At 43.3% G+C, this 13,677-nt stretch overlaps 1 protein-coding gene across 3 annotated transcripts in view; it reads right to left on the reverse strand.

Annotated features, from left to right (window-relative positions):
• PHACTR1 (phosphatase and actin regulator 1) overlaps positions 1–13,677 on the reverse strand; it is a 306,934-nt gene that overhangs the window by 6,936 nt on the left and 286,321 nt on the right. For all 3 annotated transcript variants that reach the window (XM_069008087.1, XM_069008088.1, XM_069008089.1), the window contains exons 13-15: positions 9,564–9,625; positions 3,403–3,543; positions 30–106 (exon numbers count right to left, since the gene is read on the reverse strand). In XM_069008087.1, the coding sequence (XP_068864188.1) occupies positions 30–106; positions 3,403–3,543; positions 9,564–9,625 (280 nt within the window). The remainder of the gene's footprint in view (positions 1–29; positions 107–3,402; positions 3,544–9,563; positions 9,626–13,677) is intronic.

Here is a 13,677-nt window from a genome sequence, read left to right on the forward strand (position 1 = left end):
AGTCTTAAAAAATTAATCTCTCAGCTTACCTTGTTAGATGCCTACTTAATTCATGAACTTCCATTTCAGAGCTTTTAAATTCATTAAGCTCTTTTCGAATGGCTGCCTGCAAAGGACAAATAAACTCATAAATGTATAAATAAGAGAGATCAAAATAAGTTCACTTTGTTCTCAAAACAGTATATTAAAAGTAAAGCAGATAGGTAACATCAGAGAGAAGATGACAAACACAAAGACTTTAAAATGTGAAAAGGAACAGAGATAAGCATGTTCTAAATCAAATAAAGGGAAAAGAAATGCTTCAGTGGAATGGCTCAATTTGAAAACATATCACAGACAATGCAGGTACAGAACCCAATTCTGGCTTATTATGTAAACCTTTACATGTACAAAACCCAAATTAGTGCAAGCACGAGAAAAAAACTGTGCACTGCAGTTTGTGAAACACTGTGATCTAGACTGGGCCCAAATCCTGACAGACTTCTGTTTGAGATGTCTTCTGCCTCTATTGGTCCTGAATTTCCTCGGGTGAAGTTACCTAAAGCGACTCATCTTACTTGGGAAGAGGGATACCTGACTCCCTGCCCTCTACACTGCCTCGAGCTGTGCCCCTCTGCCCTGCTCCTCCCTTCTGACCCAGCTGTGCTATTTATTGAACTGATTCAACAAATTGACCCAGCAGAAAACCTGCCATGATGTGGGGGTATTCAGCCTCTGTGGCTTGTCTGTGAGGGAAAAGCAAACCAGGGGCACTGGCAGGAAGAGAATTATTGAGGAATAAATAAACAGAGGGTGTGACTTGGAGGGACTCAGCTGCATGGTAGAGATGGTGCTCAGCACAAATGGCTCAAGTCTCAGGCCCAAAGTCAAGACCTCTGACAGCACTGTGATATTTGTAGCTCATGAATGATTTCACTGTGAGCATTTGGAGGGGATGTGCAAGGTGTCTGTTGTGGCGAAACACTCCCATGGGTCTAAGGTGTGTGCACTGCCTTTCTGTGTGATGCTGAAAACATCAGCATCAGAGGTGGAAAGGGGGTGTTCCAGCAAGTGGTATTCGTGTCTGTCAGGCATTTTTCTCAGTGAAGGAAATCTAAACCAGTATGAGCAGCATGAGCCCAAAACAGGACTTTTGCAACAGCCACTGATTTGGTCACCAACTACCTTTGCTTTGACAAGCCCTAAGTGGTGGATTTTGCAAGTATTTTTCTACAGAAAAGGCCCTTTCTGCTCCTTCTGCACAGCTTTGGTTTCTTATTTCCCTTAGAAGTGCCTGTCAGGTGCTGCCTCATCCATCAGGACAGAGTGATGGCTATGCAGCAGCTCCAGGGCTGCCTTCAGCAGACCAATCTGCTACTGAAGTGACTGCAAAGGAGGCCACAGGGGCTGCTGACTCCTACAGGGACTGAGATCTATTACCCCTCCCTCCTTTGTCTGTTGGGAGAGATGCAAAAATGTCCTTTTCCTTCCCCCAAGAGTCAGACCTGCTAAAGACAAACTCTTGATTGAAGGCAGTTCCCTTCACGCAGCACACAAAGCAAGATTTACTGGCAAACAGAAAAGCCCAGATTTTATTGCTAAAATCTGTTTTTGCAATAAATCTGGCCTGTGCTGACCAGTGAAGACAGCTATTGAATCACAGCTCTGGAAGAAAATAATCCTATATAGGATGATGCAGCTTTGTTTCAATCTGTCTGGCTATTTTTTCCAACAGTGGACATAGTGTTGAGGAAAAGCAGGTCATCTGAATGGCAGAAATCAGAATACTACCCACAGGACCCAAACAAAAACCAATCTATCTGCTTCCTTATGCCATAAAGGGCATTAATATTAGAATGACAAACATCTCTTCTTCTGATGGTGCTTTGCTAAGAAGAGGTTAATCTGAAGGACTTAACCCTTTTCTCTGACTACTTAACTTGCACATGCATTATAAAAAAAGTGACATCAAAGCCTTAATACTAAACTCTTTACTAGGTTACATTTTATAGTGGTATTTAATATTTGCTCTTTTCAGAGACACAGGATGAGGAAGGACTTGTCTGGAAATCAAATCTCCATGTCCAGCTGAAGTTTCTCCATGCCTTTCATCCCAGACAGGGATCTTTCAAAGGCTGCAGAACCAGTTGCGAGATTTATTCCCTCCCTCATCTACCAGTTAAGAGAATAAAACTAAGTCAGTTCACTAATATCTTATCAAATATGGGGAGGTAAAATGAGAAAAGCTAATTTAACCCAGTATATTATGGTCTATGCAAAGTCCAGAGGAAGTTTTTCTTTTTTTCAGATCATTTTATGCTACATTAACTTAACCAAAGCTAAACTGAAAAAAATCCCTCTATCAAGGAGGAGACCAATGCCACAAAACTATACAAGTCCTTTGGTTGACTTATACAAGTATAACAGGCTGTCCTTTGTGAATAAAACCAAGAGCACCATAGATGAATGGCATGGCTGGATATTCTGCTAATTCTCTAAACATTGGACATTATGCTCTCCATTGCTGAATGAGTGTATTTCATGGCAAAGAAATAGTCAAGACTTGAATTCAGGTGTCTGAAAGTCTTTAACATTACAAGGGCATCATAGAGTGACTGTAAGATTCATGACTGAATCACTGAGCCTCATAGTCTTCGCTTCTTATAACATCCATAAAATCTTTTAGATCTTTTTCCCAAGGTCTCATTAAGACCCTCAGCATGTGACTGATATAATTTGCCAGCAATTTAATCCCTCTGCCATCAATGCCAACACCAGAGACACCATTTAGTGGAAATGTTCCACCAGTGCTCAGAGGGCAGTGCCATCAATACCAAACGTGTGTCTTCTTTTCATCTGCAGGTCTTGTGTGGTTTCAGTTCACTGCTTAAAATACTCTGTGGCAGAAATCCTGAGAAAAGGTCCCTGTTGTAACACAGTAGAGAGAAGTGACTTGGCTTTGGAGAGATGGAGGTACCTTTGCCAAATGGACCTGCTGGCATTTCCACACCCAAGCCTGTCCTGTCCTGGCATGGCCATTCTGGCACACACTCCTGTCTCACTGCTCTGCTAAGTCTTGCCAGAGCTCTCAGCTGGCAGCATAATGTGGCTAAACCAAAACTGACAAACAAATAACAGGGCTGTCATCAAGACCTTTCCTCAAGGGGCTTGGGATTCCTTCCCTCTCCTGGTTTCCATGCATACAGAAACCTTCTTGCCAAAGATTTATGCTTCAAATAAACAAACAAACAAACAAACAAACAAACAAACCTTGTGAATAGGACAAAACCACAGGTGTGTTGGGATGTCAGGTGGATGTTTACTCCTTGACAGCCATGGGACCTGTGAGACCCAAGGGATGATGTTTGCCACAACATGCTCTGGCTGTTCAGGCCCTGGCTCTCCCAGAGTTGCCTCACTTACTTTGTCAGCGGCTGTGAGTCGTGTCCAGGGTTTGTCCGCCCTCCTGTCGTAGTCTTGCGCGTCTGCCACTTCCACGTAGTCACTGAAGCGGATGAGGATCTTCCTCTCACGTAGCTCTTCTACTGTGGGCCTTTGACTCAGCTGCAGGTTTGAGGAAGGAGTGGGAAAAGATATCAGGACTTTGCTTTTTCCCTACAGAGTGCTGCTTGGGGGTTTATTTTACTACAACTGCCATTATAGTAATAAGAGGGTTCGGACATTCCTTTGGTTTTTGTGCTTTGTTTTTACTGGCCTTTCACAGAATGGCTACCTGGGAAATGCCCTCTTGTTAGAACACCTTGAATATCATCTCACCGTGCTGCCAGAGCAGCCTACTGTTCTTTGAAAAACTGAGACCCCAATTCCCAGCTGAGCTTGATCACACTTGGCAGAAATGAGATGCAAGAAAGTCTCCCAGTGCACTGACGTCCCAGGAAGAGACAAAGACCACGATACAACTTTAAAACTACCTGCCTTCTGCTGCAATTGTCTGTAGTTCTGCACTGCCTGGGAAGAGTCAGGCCAAGCCATGGAGTGGCTCCTGCCCTGAATTATGTGCAAAAGGTGAAAAACAACTTTCTTTACCGTTCTGATATTCTGCAGACCTGTCCTTACCTCCAGAAAAGGCAGACATGATGATTAGTGCTCATTGAACTTTTTGCTGTATTTATTGACAGCTGTGGTTTGTGTCACAGCATATTTGACTTTTAGAAGTTCCTGTTGTATGCTACAAGCCAAAAAAAAAATGGCAAGGGTGGATTGTATCACGTCAGGAAAGCATGTTCATTGTTTCAATGCATTTCTTTCAAATTCCACAGCAGAATAGGCAGCCACAGTCAAAAGTCCCCTTAAATTAGTGTGCTGATAGTCCACGTGTTGCACAGCCAGTTACATGGGCAGGGACAGGAGTTGGCTTTCAGGGGTCAGTTCTCCTTGGATGCACAGCATGCTGGCGAGTGTCAAAAGCAATTACACAATTGTTTCTAAAGAAGGTGCTACATAAATGTGTGCATGTGGCTGTAGGTTAACTGAAAAGTTTCACTGTTAGAGTAGAACATTTGTAACCAGGATAACATCAGGAAAAATAATATCCTGATAATTATTTCCTACACGGTGTATGATGCTCTTCCCACTCACTAGAAGTAGATGTGTTTGAAATACTTTACCCTTGTGAAGGGTGAAAGGCCTAAATATTTAATAAAATGCTTGAGATTCTGTTCTGCAACATTATTTATGTTCCTGAATCCACCTTTCTTCCAAATTAAGTATCTCAGCTTCCCGCATTTTATCGTCCAGGGAGATCTAAAACAGCCAGGATACTGAGTGAAGGATGAAAAATCCCTCCTTTCTTCAGCATTTGGGTGGAGCTCCACTGCCCTATCCTGCATCTGGCTGTAAGCGGGTGTGCTTGTTCTTGGCATGGTTGGTTGTCTTTCTCTTCTTTGTTTAGAAAAGATGATTGTGATGGGAGGTGGCAGTGGGGCTGCTCTCCTTACACCAGTATCCCTGAGCATGCACACACAAATTGGGTTCAAACACCTCATGTGGAGGTGGTCTGCAGAGCTGCACTAATGTTCTGCCTGTGAGATGCTCAGGAGAACAGGAATGAGGATGGAAAAAAGATGCACTGATTCTTGAGCCAGTGCTCTGGCTGTGAAAGAGTCCTGAAATCCATGGCTGATATCACGTAATTCATGTGTAGCCATAAATCTACATATATTTCCATATATAAATACACCCACACAAAATATATTCAGTACATTACACCAAAGTGCCAGTCTGATCATGCTAAGTGTAAAGAGAGAGACAACCACGCTAAGTCATTTTCTAAAAGCCATTAATTAAAGCTACATTATTTGAATGGTTAACAAATTTCCCTGCCTTCTTCTCATGCCATTGCAGAGATTTCCGGTGACCTTCTAAGTGTGAGGGTCTTGCAGTATCTCTGGGCTGCCCAGAGCTCCCTTAATTCATGAATAGCTGGGGAACCAGCTTTGCAGGACAGACTGCAAGCAGCCCACTGCAGGTGTCTGTTCAGTGTGTGTCCACATTGAGGGCACAGCGCATCTGAGATCTCGCCTTGCAGTTTATTTTTATGACATGTGAGCTGTGGTCTCTTGGGTCTAAATTGCTTAATGCTACAGAGTCCTTCTCGAGCAACGCCTGAGAAGGAGCTCTTCTAACAGACAGAAAGAATAGGGCACATTCAAAAACTACAGGACAAGGACATGGCCAAGGGCTCGATGTCCGTGGCATAAGAAATGAAGCAAACCCGAGCACCACCACCAGGTAAAGTGGAGGGGGACTTACTCTTGCCAGTCTGGTCTTGGGATTTAGTCAAATGTAAAATGCAGAGTTTGCTCCATTTCAGTCACAAGGAAGCTTGTTGTCTTGGCACATCATCACTGCCTGCTCTGTTACTTCATTAAAACGTTATAGTTGTTTTTTAAGGAAGAAACCAAGCTGAAAAATTACAAACCCTAACCAGCAGCACACACAACCCCCTCTCTCCTTTGCTCCCCACCTTCTGTGGCAAAGACATAGGAGCAGGATGTGATGAAAAGGCCCTGAAGACCTTTCCCTCTGACTATAAATGCAGTTTATCCAAATTAGCCACTAACCTTTTTTTCTTCTCTGACCTTTCTCCTCCCCAGTGCCCCTCTCTCACCTCTCTCTGATGAGTCCCACCTCTCTCAAGAGTTCATTATTTTCAACAGCCTTTGCTGGTGCAAGCCAGTGGAGGTCAGTTAAAGAAAAGCTTGAACATCTTCAAGCAAGGGAGACTTTTCCTGGAGAGGCACCAGTGAACAGAGAGTTTAAATTGGACCAGGGCAGGAATTTACCAGGAGCAAAGATTTCAGATTATTGCATGCATTTTAAGAAACAGCCACACCTCTTCAGTTTCGTAGTCAGTATTACAGCTCTGACAGATTTCATTTTGGAGGTAGACCTCAGAGACAAATAAGCTATTGGCAGGGGGGGACAGGAAGCAGTAAACAGCTCTGGGGATTGGGAAGCATGGTGCCAATTAAGAGAAGTTAGGTAAAGAAGAGTTCTATTCCACTTTGCAAGTGATTTGTACGTGTTCTGTTAATCCAGGCTACGATTCTCTCTCTGTAATGGACGTCCTCAGGGGACATTCAGGCCTGTGTTAATTGCCTTGGTCCTTGGCCAAGTTCGTCGTGGTTCAGAGAAGATACATTCTTGGTAGTAATTCCTGGGGGCCCAGATCTCCCTGTGGATGTAACCCATCCAGAGGGCCCTGCACATTAATATTCCTTGAATGGGATGGGGGTCAAGACCAGTGCTCAGAGAAAAAACCTTCCTAATCTACATGTCCTTCCACTCAAATGATGCCAGTCCACATGACCAAAGGTGCTCAGTGGGCCTAAGGGGCAGGGAGAGAGAGAGAACAGAGCTGGTTGGGCATCTCAGGTGACAGGCAAATATGCTTCCCCTCTCCTTCCTCGGGCAGGAGGGACATGAGCTACTGAGAAACTTAGCCAACAGCATGTGCCTCCATTTTGTTATTTGAATGGCAGCTATTTCTCACCCCAGTTAATGTGGAGCTAGATGAGTCTGAGAGGATGGGAAGTGCTAAAAGGGGCAGCTCGCTATAGGTCACCTGATTTCTTTATAATTTTTTTTTAGAAATTGCCTGTCCAGATGATGAATTCAGCTGGATATTTATTGCTGACTTTAATAAGGCATCTAGACCTAGCAAGGTAATCTTACTTATTACAGCATGTCGTGTTACAACTTATCATCATAACACTGTAACAAAATGTCAGTGCTGAAGGAATTTTAAGAACAGCTTTTTTATGGATGGAGTGGGTTCTTCCCTTGGAATTGGAATATTGCCACCAGAAAACTGGGGGCAGTAGCAGTTTCTGTAGAGCAAGGTCAAAAGTCTCATCAGTGGCTTCTACAGAATCCATTTCCCTTCTTATTCTCAACTACACAGGTTTACAAAAGAGGCAACATGGCAGAGTTTCCTTATGTTGAATTTACCCTGCGGGCATGTGTGTGCTCAAAAACTCAGTGCAAACAGAAAGGGCTGCTGGGCAACACACTTGCTGTGCTCAATTAAACTTCTGCTTGATCTGAGGTTTAAAGTCCTTTGGTAATAAGACTTCAGTACAAACTGACAGAAGGAGCTTGCCACTCTGCTGTAAACACAACGACACATCTGGGACAGGCTCGTGAAAGACACAGCTGGGGAATAACAACTATTTTTGCAGGATTCACTTGCTGGTTGGCATTTCTAGTTGTTATCTAAAACACTTGCACACTTTATTCACTTCTTTTCTCTAGTGATTTCTGAGCTTTTATGATGGTATATTTGGTAGGTGAGAACAAAATCTGTTGTTAGATCAGCCCTGCACTTCTTTCATTAAAATAACATGTGTCGCTAGAACAATTTACAACAGTTTAAAAAGATGATCCAAATCAAACAATGCTAAGCTGTGTTGCTATCAACCTCAGAAGTGTGGGGGAGAAAAATCTTTACTAGAGGAAAAGCCAGAAAAAGACTAAAAGGTATGTGACGAGGAACAGGGGTATGAACATTAAAGAGCCAAATGCCAGGGCCTCGGACTGCTGCTGCTCTCCCTGTTGTTCCTGCTTAAAAGCGCAAACAAGACAAAGCAAGAAATCTCACAGAAGACTGCTGAGGTTTTAGGGAGCAGACACTGATGTGAAGCAGTGGCAGCCTGGGTGCTTTAGCTGAGCTGTGGCCACTGCCTTTGACAAACAATTCCTGTGCTTGGCACCTTTCCTACAGGATAGTGGAGGATGGGAACCGCGTGGCGATGATACCGGCTCAGTCAGCAAGCCCTCACTTCTCAGGCAGCACACTGGGTATGGGGAGCTGTGCTCTGTATCTATTACAGCCACTCCTCTAATGGCATCAAGCTCTGCACTGGATTCCTGCACGTGTTTACCCTTCAATGTACAGGGAAATTGAAAGCCTGGTAAAATGGTATTTCCAGCCTTTGTGCAGAGCCTCAATCCCATGAAACATCTGCAATGCAGTTAGGATCTTTTCTTTCAGGCAGTGCTAAGAGGGAATGCAAAATCATCCCTGTCATTGTGGTCAGGAATGTAAGTGTTTTACAAACAATATTATGGCTCTCTAGTTCCTGCAGACAACAGCAGTATCCCCCTACCAGTGACCAAGAATTCCACCTATTTACATGAACTGAGAATAAAGCATGAGATTTTTAACCATGGAAGAAAGCAATTCAGTTCTCCGAATGTAAACTTTCCACACATATTTAGAGACCTTTCCTTGTTATTATTTATACCATGAAAGCTGTGATCACATAGGTCAAAAAAACTAAGCCATCTAAAACTGTACAGAAAGGGAATGGTGCTGCTTCACAAGTATGTGAGTTTCTAGGGGGCTTTCTTCACCTCTGGAAATAGGAAATATATCAGTGGTGAAAGAAAGTTTATCTGCAGTAGCAGGATGGATTGTTCATTGTGTATGTTTGGGCATCTGCAGACATTTATTCCAGCTGCAAAACTGAATGTGTATATCTAAAATAACTGTCCTTCAGTTTTAAGAGTAAATGACTTTTGAATCAAGCGATGCTGTTTTGTTTGTCTGTCCCTGCCAATACAAGATTGTTTTCTGCACTATATGCTTTTTTGCAAATGCTTGTTTCTATTCAGTTTAAAATGCCTCAGTTGACAACCCCCCTTTCCAGAAAACGTTTTGCTTCCAGTTTTATGAGGGGGTTTTTTTGGTGGAATTTTCAAAACAGCATTGCTTTAACTTTGCTCTCTGTAATGGCTACAAGAAGCCATTACATTTACAAGAACATTGGTCCTTGTAAATGCTGGTCTCTATCCTTCGCTGTTCAAAACTCCTTCAGTTATGAAGACTAGATCTTCTTTTGTTCTCTTTGAAATGTTACCAGCAGTAGCCTGAAAAGTGGTTTCCTTTGCTCTCTGTAGACTTAGACCCTGCAACATTGCCGATTTCTTTCAAAGATTTTTTTTTAAGACTTATTTCACACTCTACTTTTGAAAATGGTGCTGAAGAAAAGGAAAAAGACAACTGTGCAGTAGGGAGAAAGTTACAGTAGTGTCAAAATACGATCAAAGTTGCTTCTCACCTTGCGTGTTAATCTTCTCTTAATCTCTCGTTTTTCTTCCTGCTCCTCTTGCTCATTCCGGGCTGTAAAAGATTTACAGGGATCTCAGACTATGGACTCATCAAGCATGCACAGTTTGCAACAAAATAAGCCTTTCCATCACTGTATTAATGTTTCAGGACCTCTCTGATGCACAGTATGTCCCTCGGGGGCTGGTGAACATCCTCGATCCGTAGCTACTGCGCTTCTTCACACGCTTCATAAAACATCTACAGCTTCCTTCCTTTCCCTGACACCTCTCCATGTGTGTCACTTTCTAGAAGGGCTGGGCAGCAAGCCAGCTCTTCAAAAAACGCTATCACCCTGCCCACAGGCCTGGTAGCCTCGGGGGGCTCAGCTACGATATGGTCGGATTCTGCAAGGTCAATGGTTGGAAAAGAAACACATGCATTTTTTTTCCATTACAGAATAATTTCTTGCAGCTACTCTTTGGAGATATAGAAAAGGCCCTTTGGAATAGAGGTGCCAGGCAAATCGTGCAACTTCCCATGGCCTGAGCAGAGTTAAGGAGAGTGTGTCCTTCCATCGTGAGCTTTCAAAGTATCACAATGGAGCATAAAAGCACATCCTACGGCAATAAACTTTCAACATTAAGTCAAAAGATTACATGCTACAAGTTCTTACCAGGGCATGCCTCAACTCTTCTCCCTCAAGAGCAAAGTAACATTTAAATACACTAACTCCTCTTCAATCTAGGAGCAGGCTGTCATGCATTGTCTTTGCATTTACCAAAAGTCACTAAAATCCCAGGTTTCCAGGTACTCAGCTTCTCAGTCAGTTAGGATCTGTCTCCACTGCTTTGGCGGATGACTGAAATGCTCCTTACTCCAATCATGCTGGCACATAACAGGTGAGAGCAAACACAACTCATCAGCTTTTCCAGTAAGTACTCTGTGCTCCTGCTGGGATCTGGTTTCTGCTCAGACAGGACTAGCTCAGGCAGGAATAACTCTCTGCAGGGGAGATTATGGACCTCAAAGACCAGCTGAGGACAGGTGCCTTGATTTAAATTGTTAAACTTTGGACTGCACTAAACTCAAGGGGGAATCCCATGTTCCCCTCTGCTGATCCTGCAGATGGAGCAAGCACTTCCTGCAGAGAGGCATAACAATCCACCAGCCATAGCTTCTTCAGCTGTGAGAGCACGAGCCAGCACTCCCACTAGAAAACCAGGGCTTTCCCCACACAGAAATGAGACCTAAGGTTCAGAGACCACAGAAGCCTCTGAGCGGGTGAGGAGGGCTAGGCTGGAAGCCAGGTTTCTTGCTGCTCAGGACAGTAGAGCTGATGGTGCTATCACAACTGCTCACTGACTTCAGCAGGACTGGGAAGTCTCCACCAAAGTGGACAAAAAACCTGTCAATGTTATGATATTTCACACTACACTTCTGATCTTTAAGTGCCATTTTACCAAAAATCCTGCTTATATTTTCAGAAGGAAGGAAATCAGTAGGGGAGTAAAAAGAACACAAGACAGCAGGGAGTCACAACTGTCTCTTTAAACGATCACTGGAGTACCTATACCAGTAAATGAAATTTTCCACTTTCAATGGTTTCTATCCCTACTGGGCTGGTTTCTCTTCTAGCAAATGACCCTCTAGCAATTTTTTTCTTCCCTTTGTGTCTCAAATTTGGTGGAGTTGGTCCTGCAAATGCCTGCTTTCAGACACAGCACTAAAGAGAGTTAAAGAGAGTCCACACAGAACGAGGGTAGAACTGCAAGCAGCCAAGGAGTTATGTATAAAACCTAGTTAGTTATGGCTATTCGTTTTTGTCCTTGGCATCTGATGTTTTTCTCTTCTCCTCACTCTCAAGCCCAGCCCAGCCACCCACCTTCAGAGACAACCAGGCAGGCTTAAGACTTCAGGCAGGTAAAAGCTGGAAAATAGGAATACATTCTCCTTCCAAACTAGAAAGTGACTCTGTTTTAGCTATTTCTTTTAAGTTAGGTCATGCCAATCTTGTGAAGCTACAGAACTGATGCTTTATTTTATCTTATGTGTGGAGATTCTCTGTTCTCTAAACCTGTGTGTCAGGGTGAGTGGGTCGATGTAGGTGTAATTTTCAAGCCTGACTTCTGTGCCAGTGTGAAATGTCCCCCAATATAGTTTGAGGCACTCAGAGCCTACCTAACCATCATTTTTCTGTGGAATTTATGCAACCCTGAATGTGCCAGGCTGACAGCTGGACTACTTTTATCCACCTGTGAAGTGGCACAGGGGTGGGTGCACGATGGGGGATTTGAGGCATCCTTCCTTATACGCTTTGACAGCAAGAAAAACTGCAAGGTGTTCTTTAGTCTTCAAACTAACCCTGCAGGTCTGGACTCCTCCCACTACACGCCCTTGACCTAAATCCGAGTCAGTGAATGGAATATACTTCAGTGAAGGACCCTACAAGAACCAGTTGCCTCTTCTCTGTTTCCTTGCTGTGGCTGCTGTGATCTTACTATCAGCAAGTAGCAGAACTTGGCAATGGATGCTTTGCCCTTGTAAAGATAATGCATAATTATTGCAGCAGCACAGAGCTAGGAAGCATTCAATTCATGTATGAACACTGACTGTCCAACCACATTTTGTCCCATCAGCATGGGCAGTAATACAGTTACACATATAATAGGAACATCACGGTACCAGACATGACATTTTCATCAGGAACATTTCAGCTGTAACTGAAGAGAAAATCCTGTTTAGTCTGCTCAAGAGCTTGGTAGGTTTTCTTTTGTCTGTGTGTGTGTGTGTGCGTGCGTGCTCTGAACTGGGCTTCTGCAAATTGCTTGACCTGCTTATGCAGAGAATTTACACTCTTTTTATTGTCACTTCCTAAGTCTCTCTTTCCTGGCGCTCCATTATGTTTATTATAATTCTCCTTCTCAGAAGTCTAGAGGAAGGAGACAAAGTGATGTACAAACCAGAAAATATTTATATTTACTTGTTTAAGGGTAGAGCATGTTTATGCTTTCTTTTTTAAATTATGTAACTATTTTAATTTTTTTCTTTCCTGCTGTGGTTCACCAAAAGTCAGAATGCCTTGGAAATACCACATTACTCCTTCCTGTAAATTGGAAGCTATTTGTCTACCAAGACACACATGTTTTGGGGCAGATCTGTGCTAAAGCAAACTACAAAAATTCCATTTAGGAAATACAATATGGTTCTGGATTCAGGGTGGTATTTTCAAACATCCATGTCATTTAAGAGCCTTTATTCAATTAAAAAAGAAATTGATGTTTCTCAGGGGCTAATTCCTCTGAAATGTAAGACATCTTTAGGGTGCTCTGTGACTGCTGTGCTTGGCAACCTGACTTTTAGGAATGTCTGCAAGGCACCCAGCATTGGAGATGCTGCTCTCTGCTGATGCTGGTCTAAACGCTGCTGCCAGAGCAGGTGCCTAAGACCCCACTTCCCCAGTGCCAGGGCAGTGTTTGCTGGTCACGCACCAGTGCCAGATGGTGCCTGACATGTGTTTGTTCATAGGTCCCAGATGACAACATGAGCTGCCAGAGAACTGGCCTCTGTCCCTCTGTGCCTGAGCCTGGCATCAGTCACGTTGCAGGTCACCCTTCTCCAGCTGTTCTGCTACACCCCTGTGAGACAATCACATCTGGATGTGCCAAATATTTCTTCAGGTTCTGCCCCTGACTTCCTCCAGCAGGCAGTCACCAGAGTTAGGAGTAGACAGTAGGAGCACAGTTATTAAGAGAAGGCTGGTCCCCAACAAATGGCTTTTCTGGCAGCCTCAAGCTTGCCCATGCTGCTCTGCTGTCCAGTCTTTTCTCCTCTTTGCATTGACAGTGGTGTCTCTCTCCCTCTCTCTTTGTCTGCCACATGTAATAACATGAAGAGATGAAAAGACCCTGCTGGGCATTAACACTTTCATTAATTTGCTAAGAATTTGATTTTGAAGTATTTAATAAATGAATTCTGCTGATTTTTTGAGAATTAATCTTCTGCTACCACATTTTTATGATTCTATACAATGCAGTTATTTGAACAAGAGAAGGTGAATTATGGACCTACCTAAGGAGACATTATGTGTAAGGTACCATTTAGGAATACCTTTTTCTGTAGTAGTT

Source organism: Aphelocoma coerulescens, chromosome 2 (assembly GCF_041296385.1).
Source record: "Aphelocoma coerulescens isolate FSJ_1873_10779 chromosome 2, UR_Acoe_1.0, whole genome shotgun sequence".
NCBI lineage: Eukaryota > Metazoa > Chordata > Aves > Passeriformes > Corvidae > Aphelocoma > Aphelocoma coerulescens.